Source organism: Cherax quadricarinatus, chromosome 72 (genome assembly GCF_038502225.1).
Source record: "Cherax quadricarinatus isolate ZL_2023a chromosome 72, ASM3850222v1, whole genome shotgun sequence".
NCBI lineage: Eukaryota > Metazoa > Arthropoda > Malacostraca > Decapoda > Parastacidae > Cherax > Cherax quadricarinatus.
Genome location: NC_091363.1, coordinates 2,114,782 through 2,138,769, shown reverse-complemented (window position 1 = coordinate 2,138,769; position 23,988 = coordinate 2,114,782). Strand labels below are relative to the sequence as shown.

The 23,988-nt window shown below is 38.6% G+C and overlaps 1 protein-coding gene across 3 annotated transcripts in view; it reads right to left on the bottom strand.

Annotated features, from left to right (window-relative positions):
- The window catches only part of sol (small optic lobes), a 68,129-nt gene that overhangs the window by 24,279 nt on the left and 19,862 nt on the right, over nucleotides 1–23,988 (bottom strand). For 2 of the 3 annotated variants that reach the window (XM_070100284.1, XM_070100282.1), the window contains exons 3-11: nucleotides 20,144–20,262; nucleotides 17,695–19,747; nucleotides 13,284–13,470; nucleotides 10,373–10,485; nucleotides 7,515–7,748; nucleotides 6,380–6,576; nucleotides 5,101–5,298; nucleotides 1,007–1,171; nucleotides 58–254 (exon numbers count right to left, since the gene is read on the bottom strand). In XM_070100284.1, coding sequence (XP_069956385.1) covers nucleotides 58–254; nucleotides 1,007–1,171; nucleotides 5,101–5,298; nucleotides 6,380–6,576; nucleotides 7,515–7,748; nucleotides 10,373–10,485; nucleotides 13,284–13,470; nucleotides 17,695–19,747; nucleotides 20,144–20,262 — 3,463 coding nt within the window. The remainder of the gene's footprint in view (nucleotides 1–57; nucleotides 255–1,006; nucleotides 1,172–5,100; nucleotides 5,299–6,379; nucleotides 6,577–7,514; nucleotides 7,749–10,372; nucleotides 10,486–13,283; nucleotides 13,471–17,694; nucleotides 19,748–20,143; nucleotides 20,263–23,988) is intronic. The other variant, XM_070100285.1, reaches the window with a different exon arrangement.

Below are 23,988 nucleotides of genomic sequence, written 5' to 3'. Positions count from 1 at the left end.
TACAAGCACTGTTGATAAATACACTATGAAGTAAATGCATGTACAATTTCCCCTTACCCGTATGCCAGTGGTTAAATGCTAAGCATACAGCAATATATGCCCCAGGTTCAAGCATGGCATGGCAGCCGACAAAGCCCCGCACTTGCCGTTTGGAATGCTTCACCAGAGCTCCAACTGTAGGAGTTGCAGTGGTCGTAGTGCGAAACAATACCACACACAAATCTAATGGAGATCTTTGTGAGTTTTCAGAGTTTCTGTAATGAGAAATGCAAGTCAGTAAGAAATTCAATAATAAAAAGCAGATGTGTGAAATGTACAATGAAAATAATAATTTTTTATCCTCTCAATGTACAGGAGGGCCCCACTTTACGGTGCTTTGCTTTACAGCGATTTGCTAGTAAGGACATTTCAAATTATACCCAAAAATTTGTTTACATGGCTCCTGAGTCATTATTATGGCATTCATGTGCCATCTGTCCACTCTCAGTTTTTTACATGAGTTCCACATCTCTCCCGATTATATCTGGAAACTTTCCAAAGTTTCAAGTGTTTTAAACTTACTGTGTATTTTATACATATACTCTTTTTGTGTTACAATGATATCTAAGAGTAGTTGTGTTAGAAAGAGGAGTCATAAGGCTATATATACTCTTTGGGCCCCAGCTCCAAACCCTGGAAGATTACTTTTAATGTTTACATTTAATGTTTACATTTAAAGTGAATTACTGTCTCTAAACTCAGACTGTAAGGTATCAGTATTTACCCCCACCCCCTCCAACCCTGTAACCCCAAACAGTAAAAAAAAAGAAAACAATTATTAAGTTATCTAGGATGGGGTATGTTGAAAATGAAAGGGGGGTCATTTGAACCGTGATGTCTACACACACAACTGGCAAGGAACTACTGGAACAATGCTGAAAGTGTTTCCTTTTTTGGGTCACTCTACCTTTGTAGGAAATGGCTAATATAATAAAAAACTGCATCATATACACCACACACACATTACCTGTGCCCCTCCTGAAACAAAGTGAACTCCACTTCAGTAGGTTCAAGAACTGTTATGAGTGTTGGTGTGAGAGCTCGGCGGTCAGCCAGTGAAGGCAAAGAGCCAGTGACACGAACTTCTGACCAATTGTTGTGAACTTTGCAGATATCGATACAGTCAAAATACCTGGAATGAAGAAAAGCACAAATATTACATGAGGTGCACAGGATAGAATACTACTTTTAGTGTCATGTTATGCCCCAATAACACTTACACCTGAGACAACAAGAGTAGGATATACTTTTTATTACACACCAGCCGTCTTTCTCCGAGGTAGGGTAACCTGAAAAAGAAGAAATACTTTCACCATCACTCATTCAGTCCATCTTACCAGAAGCATGATGATATCAGAGTTCAGATGACCCTTTTCCTTCTTCTCCTTCCATAACTGATCATTTAATATTACTTCAAATTTTCCCACCCACTTTAACTTTGTACTGTTTAAAGCTAGGATATTCAGCTTCTTTTCATGCTGCCTCCTCCATTAATTCCTCCCCACTTGGGCTCACCACTCATGCCTCACCTTTGGTATATACAGTGGAACCTCTACCTGCGAGTTTAATCTGTTCCATGACCTTGCTCGCGACTGGATTTGCTCGTTTGCAGAGTCAATTTTCCTCATTTAAATTATTTGAAATGCAATTAATCCGTTCCAGTGGAATTCTGTACTTCAATAATTTTGCTAATATCAACTCTAAGGCTTATTTATCTATCACAATTCATCTAATATGACATAACAAACAATATAAGTAACACAGAAACCTGATATGTACTCTAGAATGAATAAAATGTGTCATTATATATGTGGCGCAGCAGCGGCCGACGAGAGTTTGTTTGGAGACAGGACAAAATACTCCTTGAATATATCGCTATCATCAACTCTACAACTTATTTATCTATCACAGTTCATCTAATATGCAATAATAAACAATATAAACAACATAGAAACCTGATATATATACTCCAGAATGCATAAAATACATCATTACGTAACAGGTGGAGGTGGCCACAACCATTCCCTCTTTGTTGTGGTAAACACTGCCATCTAGTGATGGCCTTTTGAAGTCGTCTATTATTATAATTATTATTATGTAGCACATTAATATATATACTATGTATTATTATTATACATATTATATTATTATTATTTTTTGTTTTTTCAACAAACCGGTCGTATCCCACAGAGGCAGGGTGGCCCAAAAAAGAAAAACAAAAGTTTCTCTTTTTAAATTTAGTAATTTATACAGGAGAAGGGGTTACTAGGCCCTTGCTCGTGGCATTTTAGTCGCCTCTTACAACATGCATGGCTTACGGAGGAAGAATTCTGTTCCACTTCCCCATGGAGATAAGAGGAAATAAACAAGAACAAGAACTAGAAAGAAAATAGAAGAAAACCCAGAGGGGTGTGTATATATATGCTTGTACATGTATGTGTAGTGTGACCTAAGTGTAAGTAGAAGTAGCAAGATGTACTTGAAATCTTGCATATTTAAGAGACAGAAAAAAGACACCAGCGATCCTACCATCATGTAAAACAATTACAGGATTCTGCTTTACACTCACTTGGCAGGACGGTAGTACCTCCCTGGGCGGTTGCTGTCTACCAACCTACTACCTACAATTATTATTATTGTATTATATTATTATACTATTATTATTATACTACACATTATTATTATTACGTCAAGAAGCATCTTTCCATCATACATTGTCCAGGTTTCAATAAGATAGTCCAACAAACAAATGAGATTCAATTCCCTAGATCAAGAGCAAGAGCCCCTCACCAGCGTCAGGGCACCTGCCTTGAGGTCTGCTCGCTTATGGAAATTTTGCTCGCGTATGGAAGCAAAAAATTGACCCATCAACTGTTCGGATTTGGAAAAACTCGCACGTGGATGCGCTCCCAAGTAGAGGTTCCACTGTACAAGCAAGTAGACCTTAACAAGCCAATTAAGGATGTCTTGCCGATAACAAGTTATATCCATATTACCCCGTACTCATATTCAAACTCAATTTACATTCCTTACCAATCTTCTTTAATCATCTACATATCTCCTCAGTAGGAGACAGCCAGTGTGTTCACTTGTTTTACTGTTAGTGAACAGCTTGTAAGTTTGTTACTGTGGATTCTTCCTTCATTAAAAACATGCATTTTGTGATGTAGCAATTATTTCTCTTATAAAACACTAAGCCAGTGGAAGGGCTTGGTTAAATGATCAAAAGTAGATTATTATAGGAATATGAGCCACATAAGGATTAAGTTTTTCAATTCTTCTGATAAACAAAATATGTACAGGTGTTCCCTCGCTTTATGTTAAAGATGCGTTTCAACCTAAGGCAAATAAAATGAACCCAATTTTATAGTTAAAACTTAGGGATAAGTTCTGAGACACTGACAATTCCATATTTTCTCATTACATTTACCAAAAAAATATGAGCCTGCCACACATGCATCAAACAGACATAAAAAGAAGTTCTTTCTTTCTTTCAACACACCGGCCGTATCCCACCGAGGCGGGATGTCCCAAAAGGAAAAATGAAAGTTTCTCCTTTAACATTTAGTAATATTCTTTCTTTCAACACACTGGCCGTATCCCACCAAGGCGGGGTGGCCCAAAAGGAAAAGCAAAAGTTTCTCCTTTTACATTTAGTAATATATATAGGAGAAGAGGTTACTAGCCCCTTGCTCCCAGCATTTTAGTCGCCTCTTACAACACGCATGGCTTACGGAGGAAGAATTCTGTTCCACTTTGCCATGGAGGTAAGAGGAAATAAACAAGAACCAGAACTAGAAAAAAAAAATAAAAGAAAACCCAGAGGGGTGTGTATATATATGCTTGTACATGTACGTGTAGTGTGACCTAAGTGTAAGTAGAAGTAGCAAGACGTACCTGAAATCTTGCATGTTTATGAGACAGAAAACAAGACACCAGCAATCCTACCATCATATAAAACAATTACAGGTTTCCCTTTTACACTCACTTGGCAGGACAGAAGTACCTCCCTGGGCGGTTGCTGTCTACCAACCTACTACCTAGGAAAAAAGTTCATTTGGTCAAAAAAAAAAAAAAAAAAAAAATGAGAAAAAATCTAAAATTCAATCATAACCTTTACATAATTAACACAGCCAAAACTGGAGAAAAACCCATAAATAACAAAAAAAGGCACAATATGCAGATAACCAGCACATAGAAGAGAGGAGCTTATGATGATGTTTCGGTCCGACTTAAACCATTTACAAAGTCACACTAATGAAAAGGGGAGAAGGAAGGAGGATATATAGGCCAGGAGGTGGTAGTGGTAGTAGTGGAGGTAGAAGGTAGTATGGTGGAGGAGGAGCCAGTCAAATACTAAGAAAGAGGAGCACTGCAAGGAAGCTAGGGGCCCACAGAGGGTAGGAGCAAGAACACAGAGGGGGGGAAAAATAAATAATGAAGGAACAAATACCCATGGCAGAAGAAAGACAACCCAAAGGAGAAAGAGGAAAGGGGAAGAAGGAGAAGAAGAGAAAGGAATCAGGTTAAGTCATGGGTGTTCTGAAGTTTGGAGCATCTCATACTATACAGATACCAAACAGCCATTTTTTTTTTTTCAACAAGTCGGCCATCTCCCACCGAGGCAGGGTATACTACCATATATACTACCATAAATTAATGCAATTGGTTAAATAACAGCTGAGAAAAAACTGCACAAAAAAATTAAATCATAATCCTCCTCCCTCCAAGAGCAACCAGTCAGCCTGTATTTGTCCAAGTCAATCTATATCTCCCTACCTCTATCTCTTCTCTCCCTTTCTCTATTTCTTTCTTATGTCAGCATAAACCAGTTTAGTTTGTAAAGGAATATGGTTACAAGACAATGGGATTGGGGTTGGGTGAATTCACAAGAAAATTTTTTTAATGCATACAGCAAATTCTGGTAGAAATTGGGTAACTGAATAAATGCAAATTTGCATAAAGAGTGGGCACCTGTACTTTCTTTTCATAACTGGCTATGCCTACATCTCCAGATTAATAATTATGAACTATTTCTACAAAATATAAAAATGAACACACTTGAGGACATCCTGGAAAGAGATCCAAAAGACGCCATCACTGCCACCCTGGGGCATGAGTTTCTCACGGAGCTCAGCGGTCCATACGGGAGACTCATCACACCAGTCCCCACGCCATGAATAGTGACCCCATGGGTTGCGAAGCCTTAGTAACCGAAACCCACCAATATCTTGAACATCTAATACTGAGTAAGCATGTCTGAAAGATAAATAAATTTTTAACATTCTACCCATCTTCCACTGAGGCAGGGTAAGCTGAAAAAAAAAAAAGCACTTTCACTGTCACTCATTCAATCACTGTTCTGCCAGATATGTGTTGACATCACAGTTCAGCTGGCACTCCGAACTGCAACATCTTCATAAATGTTACCTTGCTTGCACTCCAACAGCACGGTCATAAAATCCACTTGCCTCACCTCACTCCTATCTAATGCATTCACACAAGGCTGGTGGATGGCCAATATTTATTTATTTAATTTTTATTACCACACTGGCTGTTTCCCACCAAGGGATGCTTTCATCATCATTCACTCCATCACTGTCTTGCCAGAGGCGTGCCTACACTACAGAAAAGCACCAACATCACAATTTCAATAAACGAATAATCTTTGCTATAAATTCATTTATACAGTAATGAACATGTAGTTTTCAAGGTTCATACAGCTCAGAGAGAGGGAATAAATTAGCTCATTATTATGAAATAATAAGCATCTGGGTATAATTTCAATAGGCACAATGATTAGGTAATAGTATAAAATACCTTACAATGAGAGAGAGAGAGATACAAATGTAGTTATAGTCCCTGCACTGACAAAACATCATCAATAAAGCTTCTGTATAACTGCATTTATGCCTATTTCTCAGTATATACAGAAAATCACCTGCTTCATGACAAGCTGACGGAGGCCTCACGATTCTCATTATTATGAAAAATGCTAGTACAGTGGACCCCCGCATAACGATTACCTCCGAATGCGACCAATTATGTAAGTGTATTTATGTAAGTGCGTTTGTACGTGTATGTTTGGGGGTCTGAAATGGACTAATCTACTTCACAATATTCCTTATGGGAATAAATTCGGTCAGTACTGGCACCTGAACATACTTATGGAGTGAAAAAATATCGTTAACCGGGGGTCCACTGTATTCCACTGGTACCATTATTTGGCAATTGTACAATTATGAAGCAATAGCTTTTCTGTCTAATGTACAATGAATATGAGAGACTCACTGTATTAAAGTTTACCAAGAGATCTTTGTTGAGCAATCTGTATCCTCACCTTGGTCTCAAGCCCTGAGACTTGTATTCTTCATCCACCACCTTCATATTGCCTCCCCCACATGATGCTCCCATAAGGAAGCCAGCTGAACGGGAGCTCAGTAGCTGTGCCCATATTAAATCCTCATCTATATCATCCTCGTGTGGAGAAGAGGAGGCCTGGATGGTGGGAAACATGTGATTCGTGTCTGTCACAAACTGAGGACAACACGCTTGATAGAACACAAGTTATAATATAATCTTGTTTATTATTATACAAGAATACGAAGGCACCATACAAAAATCACTTTAAAAGAAGTCTTTAGAAAAAGTCTTTAAACCAAATGGTGAAATATACATATACAAGAATTACAGTATGCTATTTTAAACATTTGAATAGGTTAAAACATTACATATACGAGTTATACGTAATTAGCTAATCACTTAAAATACTGTGTCTGTATATTTTTATGACAGCTGTGTTGAAAAATAACCAAATAATAAATCAAAATGCAAAACTCATCAAATTAAACAAATCTTTGTAGTATGGAGAATCAGCAAGTCTTCCTTAATATAGGAATATAGGATACTTTAATGTATCAGCAGCTATCTCCTCCACTCACCCTCTGAGAGCATGGTCACTCCAGAGATAACCAGAGTCCACCATCAGCTCAGCCCTCGTCACACTTTCAAAAAAAAAAAAAAAAAAAAAAAAAAAAAAAAAAAAGCCTCATACATCATCATCAACAACTCAATATATAAAGCACTGTGCTTCACATCACCACAGATAAAGCACATACAAACTGGAAGCATATATCATAACCTTTGTAACTTTCAAGAAAACCCCACTGAGAAGAAAGACAGGTTATGTAGATATTCCACTTCTACCATATGTAGTGTCATTTCAGAATTTTGTTATACTGTACATGTTAAATTATTATGAACTAAGAAAGTTCATAGATGTAAAGAGTGGAAAATATTATGCAGGCAGCACAGCTTATAGCACTTGGGAACTACAATTTTTTCATGTGTATCAGGAAAAACATTTTCTCATGGGCCTGATGGTGAGGACTTTAACAATCTTGGGAGTGATCATTCTTCTTGTGCAACAAAAAGTGAAAGTTAAAAACCTGAAAATTCTAGCGACTAAAGCATACCTGTAATGGAAGGCTCTCACACGGTGCTCCAGTGAGCGTGGCCAGTCCCTCTATAGCACGGCCAGACACCAGAGCCTCATAACACCCATGAACTTTAGCTACAGCTTTCTCAATGAGAGGTACCCACAGCTGACGTCGCTTGGCTTGGGAATATACCAGGCGACAATGACGGTCACAGGGAAGGAGGTCATCCACTAACACAGTAACCCAACGTCCTGCCTTACATAGACGCACCTTCGTTGAATAAAACCCAATTATTACTTAAAAAGTAAAATTAAAGATAAGGCAAATGAATAAGTTACATATACATATAGTATTCTGTATAGCATAAATACATATACATATCTATCTATCTCATTCACACACACTCATCTCTCTCTCTCTCTCTCCTCCCTCTCTCTAAAAATCAGACTTACAACTGAGAACATAGTACCAGCTGGTTTGGAAGAGGAATCCTAGTTTCATGATGCATTTTATCATCATACTAGGTTTCTTCTAGGTAGTAGGTTTGTAAACAGCAACCACCCAGGGAGGTACTACCGTCCTGCCAAGTGAGTGTAAAACGAAAGCCTGTAATTGTTTTACATGAAGGTAGAATTGTTGGTGTCCATTTTTTTGTCTCATAAACAAGCAAGGTTTCAGGTACGTCTTGCTACTTCTACTTACACTTAGGTCACACTACACATACATGTACAAGCATATATATATACACACCCCTCTGGGTTTTCTTCTATTTTCTTTCTAATTCTTGTTCTTGTTTATTTCCTCTTATCTCCATGGGGAAGTGGAACAGAATTCTTCCTCTGTAAGCCATGCGTGTCGTAAGAGGTGACTAAAATGCCGGAGCAAGGGGCTAGTAACCCCTTCTCCTGCATATACAGTATTACTAAATGTAAAAGGAGAAACTTTAGTTTTTCCTTTTGGGCCACCTTGCCTTGGTGGGATACGGCTGGTGTGTTGAAAGAAAGGAAGACGACTAGGTTTCTTGCAAAGAGTTTTCTGTAGGGGAAGGAAGGTAGGGTAAGGGTCATCCTCGAAAAGGTTGGAGGGAGGGGGTAAAGGAGGTTTTGTGGGCAAGGGGCTTGGACTTCCAGCAAGCATGCGTGAGCGTGTTTGATAGGAGTGAATGGAGACGAATGGTATTTGGGACCTGACAAGCTGTTGGAGTATGAGCAGGGTAATATTTAGGGAAGGAATTCAGGGAAACCTGTTATTTTTATATAGCCAGACTTGAGTCCTGGAAATGGGAAGTACAATGCCTGCACTTTAAAGGAGGGGTTTGGGATATTGGCAGTTTGGAGGGATATGTTGTGTATCTTTATACGTATATGCTTTTAAACTGCTGTATTTTGAGCACACCTGCAAAAACAGTGATTATGTATGAGTGAGGTGAAAGTGTTGAATGGTGATTAAAATATTTTCTTTTTGGGGATTTTCTTTTTTTTTTTTGGGTCACCCTGCCTCGGTGGGAGACGACCAACTTTTTACAAAAAAAAAAAAAAAAAAGAGTTCATTGGTAAGATAGGTAAAAGAATACTGGGTCTGGGTGAGGGATTGGAATTTAATCTTCCCTTTGACTATGTAAAACTGGGTTACACACAATAACACGGGGTCACATTACACGGTGTTTTTTCAGAACACATGTTCTGTGTAAAGTGAAGAACATGTAAGTATTAATGTAATCATATGCATAACACAAGCAATAAATACATAGCAGATATTAAGAACTTGAATCACACAGAATTATACATAATTAATGTTACTTATCATATTTTTGTCTCCATGGGAAAGTGTAACAGAATTCTTCCCCCCATAAGCCATGCACATCGTAAGAGGCTACTAAAATGCCGGGAGCAAGGGGCTAGTAACCCCTTCTCCTATATAAATTGCTAAGTTTTAAATGAGAAACTTTTGTTTTTCATTTTAGATCACCCTGCCTTGGTGAGATACGGCCAGTTTGTTGAAAAAAAAAAATCATATTTTAGTAAAAGATCCAAGCATTTTCACAATACAAATTTAATACAGCCTCTCCTCATTCAATGATGTACTCGTTTACCGATGACTCGTACTTACGACGGGCTCTCCGACCAGTATGCATAACTAATGTATATTAGAGCTGATTTCATCTATTCTGTTTATTACAATACGTACACAGTACACTACTGTATAAATATTTAAAAATATACTAAAAATGTTATAAATGGTGCAAAGGTGACATTAAAACAATATCAAAGATGGAAAAAAAAAAACACTACCATTATAGTACGATCCTCACTTAGTGATGAATTCTTTTACCGACGTGGTCTTAGGAACGCAATTCTGTCGTTAAGTGAGGAGAGGCTGTAAACATAAATTTTACCATTTTAATATTAAAGAGGATGGAGTAAAATAGGATGACTTGGAAGGTGTATAAATTTGTAGTGGAGGGAAGGAGGGGTAGGGGTTGCCCTAGAAAAGGATGGAGGGAGGGGGTGAAAGAGATTGTGTGTGCAAGAGGCTTGGATATACAACAGGCATGTCTGAGCATGTTAGATAGGAGTGCATGGAGATGAATGGTTTCTGGGACTTGACAAGCTATTTGAGTGTGAGCAGGGTAACAGTTTGTGAAGGGATTCAGGGAAACCAGTTAGCGGACTTGAGTCTTGGAGGTGGGAAGCACAATGCCTGCACTTTAAAGGAGGGGTTTGGGATATTGGCTGTTTGGCGTGACATCTGAACTGTTGTATCTGGGCGCCTCTGCCAAGATGGTGATTATGTGTGAATGATGGTGAAAGTGTTTCTTTTTTGGGGGTCACCCTGCCTCAGTGGGAGATGGCCATGTTATAAAAAAAAATTATTATATCTCATTAGGACCCCACCTGATAGACACCCTCTGGGCAAAATTCTCGAGTAACCATGATCTTCTTAACAAGATCATCCCTCTCAGCCAATACTGCCAATGCACTCAGCAGCCAACAGTTACCCAAAACACCTGTAAAAGAAGTGCACATGTCAGTTTCATATGTACCTCAATTTTATAGTCTTGCAAGAATTACATTATTAAGGTACTATTTTTACATCCCTAATTTTTGTAGTGTATTACTTAAAACAGAACTGCATGTGACAAACAAAACACAGATGTAGTATATGTGTATATTCTACTACACTTTAGACAAGCTCACACATACAAAGAGCTCTCATTAATTATTTTAACAAATTATTAATTTATTAAATAACCTGATTAGCTTTGGGGTGCATAAGGTTACTCGTGCTGGTGGTAGAGGAAGGAATAGGATAACTCTTAGTCCATTAATTAATTAGTATTATTATACATTGATAAGTAAGACGCACGTGCAACAGTTAGGCATCTTCATTCCAAAACATTTCACCTACACAGTAGGCTTCTTCAGTCGAATGAAGATACCTAACTATTGCACGTGTATTACTTATGAACTTGTCGGTATTGTACACAGTTATCATATTCACAATAATACTACATAATATTATTGCAGGGGGGGATATAGTGTTGGAGTGGTTGGTATTTTTGTTTAATAAATGTATGAAAGAGGGGAAGGTACCTAGGGATTGGCAGAGAGCATGTATAGTCCCAGGGGGGGATATAGTGTTGGAGTGGTTGGTATTTTTGTTTAATAAATGTTTATATAAAGTCCCTTTATATAAAGGGAAGGGGGACAAAAAAGACTGTAAAAATTATAGAGGAATTAGTTTACTGAGTATACCAGGAAAAGTGTAAGGTAGGGTTATAATTGAAAGAATTAGAGGTAGGACAGAATGTAGGATTGTGGATGAGCAAGGAGGTTTCAGAGTGGGTAGGGGATGTGTAGATCAAGTGTTTACGTTGAAGCATATATGTGAACAGTATTTAGATAAAGGTAGGGAAGTTTTTATTGCATTTATGGATTTAGAAAAGGCATATAAGAGTGGATAGGGGAGCAATGTGGCAGTTGTTGCAAGTATATGGAATAGGTGGTAAGTTACTAAATGTTGTAAAGAGTTTTATGAGGATAGTGAGGCTCAGGTTAGGGTGTGTAGAAGAGAGGGAGAATACTTCCCAGTAAAAGTAGGTCTTAGAGAGGGATGTGTAATGTCACCATGGTTGTTTAATATATTTATAGATGGGGTTGTAAAAGAAGTAAATGCTAGGGTGTCCGGGAGAGGGGTGGGATTAAATTATGGGGAATCAAATACAAAATGGGAATTGACACAGTTGCTTTTTTCTGATGATACTGTGCTCATGGGTGATTCCAGAGAAAAATTGTAAAGGTTAGTGGATGAGTTTGGGAGTGTGTGTAAAGGTAGAAAGTTGAAAGTGAGCATAGAAAAGAATAAGGTGATGAGGGTATCAAATGATTTAGATAAAGAAAAATTGGATATCAAATTGGGGAGGAGTAGTACGGAAGAAGTGAATGTTTTCAGATACTTGGGAGTTGACGTGTCGGCGGATGGATTTATGAAGGATGAGGTTAATCATAGAATTGATGAGGGAAAAAAGGTAAGTGGTGCGTTGAGGTATATGTGGAGACAAAAAATGTTATCTATGGAGGCAAAGAAGGGAATGTATGAAAGTACAGTAGCACCAACACTCTTATATGGGTGTGAAGCTTGGGTTGTAAATGAAGCAGCAAGGAGGCAGTTGAAGGCAGTGGAGATGTCCTGTCTAAGGGCAATGTGTGGTGTAAATATTATGCAGAAAATTCGGAGTGTGGAAATTAGGAGAAGGTGTGGAGTTAATAAAAGTATTAGTCAGAGGGCTGAAGAGGGGTTGTTGAGGTGGTTTGGTCATTTAGAGAGATTGGATCAAAGTAGAATGACATGGAGAGCGTATAAATCTGTAGGGGTAGGAAGGCAGGGTAGGGGGTCATCCTCGAAAAGGTTGGAAGGAAGGGGTAAGGGAGGTTTTGTGGGTGAGGGGCTTGGACTTCCAGCAGGGGTGCATGAGTGTGTTCGATAGGAGTGAATGGAGACGAATGGTATTTGGGGCCTGATGATCTGTTGGAGTGTAAGCAGGGTAATATTTAGTGAAGGGATTCAGGGAAACCGGTTATTTTCATATAGTCGGACTTGAGTCCTGGAAATGGGAAGTACAATGCCTGCACTCTAAAGGAGGGGTTCGGAATATTAGCAGTTTGGAGGGATATGTTGTGTATCTTTATACGTATATGCTTCTAAACTGTTGTATTTTGAGCACCTCTGCAAAAACAGTGATTATGTGTGAGTGAGGTGAAAGTGTTGAATGATGAAAGTATTTTCGTTTTGGGGATTTTCTTTCTCTTTTTGGGTCACCCTGCCTCGGTAGGAGACGGCCGACTTGTTAAAAAAAAAAAAAGAAACATGGAATGTGCATATGGTAGTCCAAATGCTGTACTTACATTTCAACATGCAACACGGACATCATTCTGGAGAAAGACATTTCCCACTTTTAATTTACTGGGCCACCTCAGAGAATATATTAATGACTTATGTTGAATTTTGATAAAGAAAAATGGTACAAACAATGTGTGGAAGAAATGCATACATTGTATTACTACCAGATTAAAAATTTTGCCTTAGTTTTGTAACAGAGCAGACCATCCTAAGACAAAATTCCTTTTTGTTTTTTAATAACACATTAGAAAAACTCAATATATGAATGTGATGTCTGAAACAAAGAGTGTGTTTACCTACTGCACTTAAATATCGATTAGTTTTATCATACATTTTTATGGGGGATTCACCTGCCTACCTTGGTGAGAGACAGCCACTGTTAAAAAACTCATCATTAAAAAATACCTTGTGAAATATCAGATGGAAGAGGAGTTCTGAAGACTGCCCACTTAATGTTTCGGTTATCTGAATCGGTGACAATTTCATGAGGACGTAGCCACTGTGTTACACGGGACTCATTCTTCTCAGAGGAGCTGTAGAATAGAGACTTCGGCACAGGAGGAAAGGAATCATCTACAAATGGATGTTGGTTCTGTAAAAAGAGTAAAAAATTAAATACAGCAGCCTCATTAGCTGTGTATTAATGATACTGTAACACTTAAGAAAGTCAATGGTGCATCCAAGAGGTAAATGGGAGAAATATGAAGGACCCAATGTAATATTATATAGTACAGTATTTGGTATTCCAGGATATCTTATGCTCTAAGCTCATGTCTAGAATTCTTAGCTCAGTTTGACCTAAAGATCAAGAGTTATGACCTGAGTCATTGTTAGGTCACAGGACAATAAGCATTTCTTTGGAACAATTTAGCTGAAGAAGCCACTTGTGGTGAAACATTTCCTTTAATAAATGTCCTGACAGTGCTGTATAGCTCTTGTGGCTTAGCGCTTTTTTTTTTATTATAATAATAATAAATGTCCTGAACTGTATACGTCTTTTTCTACATCTTAGCTTGTGCACAAGCTAAGATGTAGAAAAAGCTATTAACTATTAACAAGCTATTAACTATGTCATACTTTCATACAAGGCTTCTAGCTTATTTCTAAGCTAAGTTGGGCTGGGTTAGGCTACAGTGGAAAAACTTGAAAGATAAATGATAAAAATTCTGCCCCCCCCCCCCCAACTGTTTTTACAACAGTGCCATGATGTTGTGGTTAAAAGGATGAGCTGTTTGTGTAATAATCATCAAATACTTATAACACTACACATGTTTTCAATTAGCAGAGCACAAGAAATCCATTAAATTTTATTTCTCAGTCAAAAAAAAAAAAAATTGGAATGTTTGGCCTCTTATCTCGGTCTAGAAGTCACCATGTGTGTGTCTAGTGTGGCTAATAAGCAGACACAAGAGTACCACTTCCCACACTAACAGTGAAGGAAGACATTCGAAGCTCAGTTGCAATTTGGTTAAAAAAAAAACTTACTATTAGAGTGCACTGCATTCATGGAAAACTACTCACTGTGTTCAATCTGTACATTCAAATTGCCACCAGGCCAGCAAGGTTGGGAATTAATGAGAATAGTGGAAATTAATGACAGTAGGGAAATGACTGATTTTATGGACTTATTAGGAATCCAATCAAACCCTAGCATTACAGACAGAGGAGACAGAGAGATCCATACTGAGTGTGTGGATTCAAGAACCTAGATGTGCTGGAATGCCAGTGATCAAAACAGAGGCAGTTAGGTGAGAAAAGACCAACATGTATCTCTGAGTCTCAGTGAGAACATCCCCATAGTAAATAAAGAGTTAAAATCACCTAATAAAAGCAGAACAGGCAGCAGCATAATTAAGGCTTGCATGCCAGTTAAAGATAAAGGGTGTGAGGAAGGGAGGTACAAAGAGGAGATTGCTCTAAAATGTGTCTAAATAAACATGTGCTGTGGTATAGTGACTGGGACAACAACAAAAATTCAAGAATGCAGAATATCACTTTGCACTAGGAGTGGTTTCATTGTATGAGGCTTTTGAGATAGGGGCCAACCGACTGTAAAAGAATATTTATTTTTTATATCTTGTCCCATTTCATTTGTATTGTGATATAAGTGACTTGCTCTATGTTCACCATCTTTTTTCAGTCGCTCCACAAAACTGACGATCATTCAATCAGTTTAAATAATAAGTAATTCTTTAGTAATTGGCCTTTGGTCATTAACCCTTTGACTGTTTCAGGCCCCTCTCTGAAACTGTCATTCTATGTCGCTCAATTTTTGAAAAAAAAAAAAAAAATTATTTTTTCTTATGAAATGATAATCTTTTCCCGATGGTAATGACACCAAAAGTTCGAAATTTGGTCGAAAACTCGTGGAATTATGCTCCCGCGAAGTTAGCGGTCTCGGCGACATATGCGTATCGGCGATTTCGCCGACTTTGAGCCCTATTTTCAGCCAATTCCATTGTTCCAGTTGACCAAACTCATAGCTATTTCTTTAGAACTCCATTTTATCTATCAGCTGAGTACAAGAAACCTCCCATTTACTAATTTGGACTACCCAATATGGTGGTCAGAAATTGGCAATTTGGCCAATTTCACGCAAAATAAAAAAGATGCCAATTTCAAAATAGGGTCCAGAATAAACAAGGTAGACATTCGTGGCACTAAAATAACATATTCTCTGTTCATTAGTCACATCTCTAGGCCCCTCTTATATTATTATTGCTTTCTATTTTGATTTTTTATTCATACAAAAAAATACAAAATTTACTGTTATGCAGACGACTGCATTATTGTAAAAATGGTATAAATAATATCAGTGCACTAGTGAAAGAATATTAGACTCCCCAGTTGACGTGTATTGGACGTGTGGTGTGATTTATTTACTCTTGAACATTGGTAAAAATCGAACATTTCCGCTACTTTGAGCTCAGTTTCAAGGTCGTTTTCATCGTAAAAGTAATGAAAATCATCTCTGTTTCTGTAATATGTTTTCCATTTTATCACCTAAGACCATGAAAACGCGAATACAACAATAAATACTATACGAAAATACACATCAAAGTCGGCGTTTTATTCCAAAAAAACGATCAGAGTTTTTTTTTTCTCATTACGCAATGTGTGCTGCAGGATTTTTTTTATGTGGTGCACACTGACCACACAGACCCATTCTCTCACATGTGGGCCTACCAGCTTTCTCCCACTTGATTTGAAGCCGCTAGAATTATTGAGTATATATACGTCAGAAACATTGGCTCGTAAGACGTATTTATAGGTCGAAAACAGTCAAAGGGTTAACTACCTTTCCTATTGTATTTACGATTGTAGCCAACTGCATAAGAAGTCCTCCTTAATGTAAGCCTTATGATTAGTTGACCAAAATAAACTGTATAATTTGTGGCTTTCATTTAAACCACATTTTTGTGCAGCATAAAGAAATAAACATTATTATTATTATAACTGGGAGGAGGAGGAGGAGGCCCTGTCTTTGCTGTCATTGTTGTTGTCATTTTTGTTGTTTGTTGCACTGTTATTGCTGTTGTCATTGTTGTAGTACAGTAGTAATAATGTTATTCTTGAAGAAATTGATAAGGAGAAAACTGAGAAATCAACATTTGAAGTTTTCCCCGATTCCTGTGTCCTCTAATTTTTCACTATTATACTGCCAATATTGTTTACCAATAATGCTGTCATATTGTGGTAGATGGTGGATATAAATTAACCCTTAAATGGTCCAAACGTATATATACGTTTTTTCAACATCTGAAAGTATGTAAAAAAAACTTTTATTTACATTTTTTTTTGTTACATTTGAAAATATGTAAAAAAAAGTAGATCTACTTTTGTAGCACTACGAATTTGAACGCCGATTTGTTTGGACCGTTTAAGGGTTAAGGTAATCAATAAAATGTATATGGGGTGGTAGAGGCAATGTAGGAAGAGATTTGTGTGGTAGACTGTTTGATAGTGCTAGAAGTGTGTGTTGAGAGTGTAGGGGGGTTGTGAAGTAAAGGGCTGCCGTAAGTGAATAACCAACTGATTCAACAGGGCCAGTACCTAATCTTCTATTTTAACTCAATCTACTCATTTTCCAGGCAAGCAGAAACAAAGGGCACATGGATCTCCATGCACAATAAGCACAGCAGTTGCAGTCACCCGGCAATTCCCAGTGTGTGTGTGTGTGGAATCAAGATTAACTCTTAAACAGTCCAAACGTATATATACGTTCACTCGCGTAGCGCCCCAAATTTTTTGACAGAAAAAAATTGTCTTTTTTTAATAGGAAAAAAGAGCATATGGTACCCAGGCATCCCCAGTTATTTTAATATGGCGCACAGTGAGTGCGCACACCCATTCTCTCATGTCTAGGTGACTCAGGCTTATCGTGGCAACGTTGAATGAATGACAAAGAAAACATATATATACGTTTGGGGAGCTACGCACGAGAACGTATATATACGTTTGGACCATTTAAGGGTTAAGATGAATAGCAACCATCAAGTTACAAGAATGAGCACCACATATTCTAATTCCCCATAATAATGCCATTTAAACACAAATCCAACTGTGTTAACAAAGGCAGAATTCAATTTCTGAAACTCGGATACAATCCATCAAATTTCGTTTTTTTTTGGTGGCATTACAATCGGGAAAAGATTCTCTATCATTTCATAAGAAATTTTTTTTTTTTTTTTAATTTTGCGACACTGGGAGACACCTCAGGATTGGGGGTTGTGACAGTCAAGGGGTTAATGGCTAACAGTACAAACAAGATTATTAATAACATGTAATAAAAATTGTGGACTCATTAGTTACTCACCACTTTGCAGTACTGAACAATTCTTGTCCACCTATTGAGTGCATCTTGCACCTCCATTTCCCTAAGTACATCCATCAACTCAGAGTGCCCTCTGTAAGTTCGGTCACCCGGCCAACTAATCTCAACATCTCCTAAAGTTGGCGAAGAGCCACACATAGAACATGACACAGCACTGGCACTGTTATTGAAAGTACAGGCACTACAGTTCCAAGAGGAGGTAGACGATGCAGAGGTGAGCACTTCTTTAGGTCGAGCCACAGGAGAACTTGGCATGGATGATGGTGACCTGGAAGGTTGGGGCACAGTTGAAATCTGGCAGCCTGCAACTGTATTTGACTTAGGTATGGCTCCATTTCCCCGAGATGTGTCGTTGCACTGAGCGCCATTTTGATTATCTATTTGGGGAACTGTCCTACCACCATCAGCAGCCGAAGTGTCCATTAGACTCATTCTCTGCAAACTTGGGGATTTTTGAGCACCAATACTCCAGCTTGGGCTGTTGATATGTTCAGATTTTGGTCTTGAATCCTTTAGTTTAGATTCATTATTTGAACTGAGTTTATCTCTTGTACCACCAGTGCCATCAACCTTGGCTTTACATGCCTTGCAACGTCTAGCAAAAATGGGATTCTTTAAAGTACACACTACACATGTCCAGAACTCTCCTCGCTTCAATGTAGCATCATCAACATAGCAGATACTCTTTAGTCTAGAACCCCCACACACCTTACATGCATTTTCCACACCAGGATTTACTAATGTACACTTAATACATGTCCAACTTTGATCTGGTGAGTTACCTTCTTCTGCAAGATCTGTTGTTAGCAACTGAAAGTCCTCATCCAGACCTTGATTTAACACTTCTTGCGTTTTTGGACTCTTTTCTCGTTCCTTAGTACTACTACACATGTCACAAGTTTCTGACCATGAAGGATTGTAAGCAAAAGAGCAAAAGCTACACGACCACATATCAGATTCAGCCAGAGTATATTCTTCCTGACTTGCAGCACGTGTGAGGTCCACCATGGGTGGTGAAACTGCTATCATATTCTCTGGCTTAGATTCCTGCACAACTTTTGCTGGGCCTGACATATTTGATTCTGATGGTGAAGAGAGTCTACTGGCAACAAACTTGACAAGAGATTCAGCAATGTTTAAATCTGTTGCATCACTTGCAGATTTACGAAGACAAGTTTTTCTAGTGTGGTGCTTAATACATGATTTTTGACTAGTAACAGTTTCACCATTACCATTTTCTATATCATTACCTGAAATACCAAGAATGTTTTTAGTTTTCTTTGGCAGAGTAGTTGGTATGTTTGGTTTTCGAGGAGCATCACACACTTCACAATATTCAAAGTCAATAGGATTTTTAAGCGTGCACCTTTTACACACCCACGTCTCTACCTCCTCATTATCATTACTACAGTGAACACTGTAATTTTTGTTAGCATCAAGTTTTACAACCAAACTATCAAAGTTCGAACTGTTTGTTCTTTCTGAAACCCTTGATGACACTGACACATACACTGGTTTATCTTCTGATTTGCTCAACTTAGATCGCAATTGACCATAAGTACAAGAAATTTGCCTCTTTGGTGAACGGTTACATTCTGTGTCAGGGGAAGTTAATGCAGAAGCATTATTTCCAAGAAAATAAAGACTGTTTTCCACCATCAATGATCCTTCCACTTCCTCCACAGGTGTAATGGCATTCTCTACTGGAATACTGTAACCTACAGTCAGACCGCTGCTGCTACTACTGCCACTACTACCGATCAGCTTGATGCATGATGAGCATGTTGAGCTATGTGCCGAGTTATAGTGCCGGCACTGTTTACACTTCCAACTGAGCTTCACCGCTTTGGAGACTAGACTGTTTGAGCTCATGTTTGCCTTGGCGAAGACCCTCGATAATGCTTGCCGAGAAGTGGGGCCATTTTCGTCAGCAACTGGACTGAGAATTTCCCGGGGTACTAAGGACAGCTTGTTGCCCGGATCAGCACCACAGCCACAGATGATGCATTCACTGGCATGACAAACATTCAGAAACCTGGAGGAAAAAATAAATAAAGAAACTAAAATCTTAACTTATAAAAAAAAAAGACAGGACACTACCTGAAATATTATCTTATGTCAACAAAGGCATATTTTCTTTTCACTACAGAATATATTTATGAATGTCAATTATAGAGAGATGATAAAGGAATTACTGTAGTGAGTAATGAAAACTGGAACATTAACAAAAGAGAACATAAGAGTATACAGCTGGCTGAGATGTGTTGTCCAAATTCAACATATCCCAGCCATACACTTTCATCCAATATCACTCTTCACTTCTCTTATCCCAAATATATTACACTATCATATACTGCACTTTTCTTTTTAATTATATTTATGAATGAAATCAAAATTAGTTCCAACAATACTAATCTGGCTCAGGGCTCACTTGCAGTTCTGACATGTCCACTTCTCCTTCTCATTAGCCTTCTTTTTTGCACCAGTTTGAGAAAGATCGCTTATGCCAAGGAACGACCAACGGTGCACTCCAGTAACTGGGTGTGAGGTCTGTCAAGAAAATCATACAGCTAAAACAAGCATGAAGACAATTTTTTTTTTTTTTCAACAAGTCGGCTGTCTCCCACCGAGGCAGGGTGACCCAAAGAGAAAGAAAATCCCCAAAAAGAAAATACTTTCATCATCATTCAACACTTTCACCTCACTCACACATAATCACTGTTTTTGCAGAGGTGCCCAGAATACAACAGTTTAGAAGTATATATGTATAAAGATACACAATACAGTGGACCCCCGCATAACGATCAGCTCCCAACTCGACCAATTATGTAAGTGTATTTTTGTAAGTGCTTTTATAGGTGTATTTTTGGGGGTCTGAAACGGACTAATCTAATTCACAATATCTCTTATGGGAACTAATTCGGTCTATAACGCCACCCAAACAGACTTCTGGATTGAAATAATATCGTTATCCGGGGGTCCACTGTATATCTCTCCAAACTGCCAATATCTCAAACCCCTCCTTAGAGTGCAGGCATTGTACTTCCCATTTCCAGGACTCAAGTCCGGTTATATATATGAAGACAAAATATTTCTAATAAACATCCAGGTTAAGTTAGTATGTGAATTAACATTGACAATAAAGAGAAATATCATTTTCATGGAGAGCACTACGTATATCCATAAGGTTTTTTAATGCTGCACAGCAGATGGGAAAGAAATGTGGGAAGGACAGCATAGTGTTGAAGGAAAGACACTTGAAAGAACGAGAATTACAGCTGACGAAGCAAATATTTAGGTATCAGTTAAGAAATCAGTCTGCAGCAAGAGTAAGACCAGAGAATTATATGTTTGACATATAAAGTAGTCAATGATACTTGTGAGTGTAGAAATTAGAAAACAGTGTGGGGTTACTAAAGGATGGGTTTATGAAGGGTGAGGTTAATCATAGATCTGATGAAAGAAAAAAGGCGAGTGGTGTGTAAGTGGAGATAAAAAAAACGTTATCCATGGAGGCAAAGAAGGGAATGTATGAAAGTATAATACAATAGACCGTTATATTACACGGTAGTCATGTTCCTGAAAACAGTGTTACGTAAATCCATGATAGATAAACTGAAGAACTTATGGGAAAAATAGGTAACATTCCTGGGAGCCCCCAAAAAGCCATACAACTTTTTTTTTTTTTAGACGTCAAGATCTTACAAAAATAAAAAAGTGGATAGTTATGCTGTGGACCTACTGAGCTGAGGTGGATGGTAGAGGCTCTGGTACTGAAGTCGGTGGTTGTACTGGTGTGTGCATAATTCCTATAATGGATTTCTGTTCTATTTTACCCTGCAGTACATTATACAAATGGCGGCAAGGTATCAGCTGCTCTAAACACCGTTTCAGGGACCTCTTCGGTGAAAAAGTCTAACTTTAAGTCAGTCAGTCAGTAAATCAGTCAAGTCAGTCAGTCAGGGTGGCAGGGGATGGTGGCAGGCTTCCCCTGCTGACCCACAACAAGGTGGCAGCTTGAGCTGAGGAAATTTTTTCCACGCCCACAAACAGAACCATGTAAAGTTAATTTTACAAAGTGTTGTATAAAATTGTGCCACAATTTTTCAATGGTGCAATAACCAAAAGTAGCAAATAAATCTGTGTAATATAATGGTCCACTGTAGTACCAACACTCTTATATGGGTATGAAGCATGGGTTGTAAATGCTGCAGCGAGGAGGCAGCTGGAGGCAGTGGAGATGTCGTGTCTAAGAGCAATATGTGGTGTAAATATTATGCAGAGAATTCGTAGTGTGAAAAATTAGGAGGAGGTGTGGAGTTACTAAAAGTATTAGTCAGAGGGCTGAAGAGGGGCTGTTGAGGTGGTTTGGTCATTCAGAGAGAATGGAATAAAGTAGAATAACTTGGAGAGCATATAAATCCGTAGGGGAAGGAAGACAGGGTAGGGGTCGTGCCCGAAAAGGTTGGAGAGGGTAAAGGAGGTTTTGTGGGTGAATGGCTTGGACTTCCAGCAAGCGTGCACGTGCATGTTAGATAGGAATGAATGGAGACGAATGGTTTTTGGGACTGATGAGCTGTTGGAGTGTGAGCAGGGTAATATTTTGTGAAGGGATTCAGGGAAACTGGTTAGCCGGACTTGAGTCATAGAAATGGGAAGTACAGTGGTCCCTCGTTTTTCGTAATTAATCCGTTCCTGGAGCCATTACTATAAACGAAATTTACGATTTACGAATCAATTTTCCCCATAAGAAATAATGTAAATACAATTAATCCGTTCCTGACACCCAGAAGTATTAAAACAAAACAAAATTTTACATGAAATATACACGTAGTACATAAACAATACAATGGGAAATGATGAATGAAACATTAACAGCATAACACTTACCTTTATTGGAGATTCTTCTTAGTGTATGGGAGACTGGAGGAGGAGAGAGAGTGGATTGTTTATAGTTTGGAAGGGGAATCCCCTTCCATCAACACCTCAGGTACCATTTGCTTTTCTGGGGTTGCTTCTCTTCTCTGTTTCTTAATGCCACTAGGACCACCTTGAGAGTCACTGGAGTCCTGTCTCGCAAAATAACTGTGGAGAGAGCTCTGTTTCTGGCTTCTCTTTAACACTTCCCTAAAATGGCCCAAGACTTTGTCAATGTACATGTTGCCAACCTGGCTTGCAACAACCTTGTTAGGGTGATGTTTCTCCATAAAGCTTTCCATCTTACCCCACATAGTAAAAATCTCTTTAATTTCTGAAGGCACCTTTTTCCATCTCTCTTCCTCCTCCTCTGCAGCAAGATTCTGAGCTGTGATGTGTTGCTCTTCCTGCTGAAGCTCTTGCAGCTCCTCAGTGGTGAGCTCTTCACTGTGGTCTTCCACCAATTCTTCCACATCCTCCAAACTCACATCCAACCCCATGGAACTCCCCAGTGTCACAATTGATTTTACAACAGACATAGGCTCATTAGGGTCAGTCCCAAACCCTTCAAAATCCCTCTTGTCGACACAATCTGGCCACAATTTTCTCCAGGCAGAGTTCAAAGTCCTGGTAGTCACTCCTTCCCAAGCCATACCTATAAGGGTTATGCAATGGAGGATGCTGAAGTGTTCTCTCCAAAATTCCCTTAGGGTCAAGTGAGTGTCTGTGGTCACAGTCAAGCACCTGTGAAACATTGCTTTTGTGTAGTTTTTTTTAAGTTTGCAATAACTTGCTGGTCCATGGGTTGGAGGAGAGGAGTGGTATTCGTGGGCAGGAACTTTACTGTGATGAACCCAAACTCCTCGAAAATTAGGTCATCCAAGTTTGGAGGATGAGCAGGTACATTGTCCATTGCTAGCAGGCACTTGAGATCCAATTTCTTTTCCAGGAGATACTCCTTCACACTAGGGCCAAACACTTCATTGAACCACTCGACGAAAATTTCCCTCGTGACCCATGCCTTACTATTAGATTTCCAAAACACACACAATTTACTCTTCATAACATTGTTTTTCCTGTACATTGTCCATTGCTAGCAGGCACTTGAGATCCAATTTCTTTTCCAGGAGATACTCCTTCACACTAGGGCCAAACACTTCATTGAACCACTCGACGAAAATTTCCCTCGTGACCCATGCCTTACTATTAGATTTCCAAAACACACACAATTTACTCTTCATAACATTGTTTTTCCTGAACACTCTGGGATTTTCAGAATGGTACACTAGTAATGGCTTCACTTTGAAATCCCCACTAGCATTAGCACAGAACATTAGCGTCAGCCTGTCTTTCATAGGC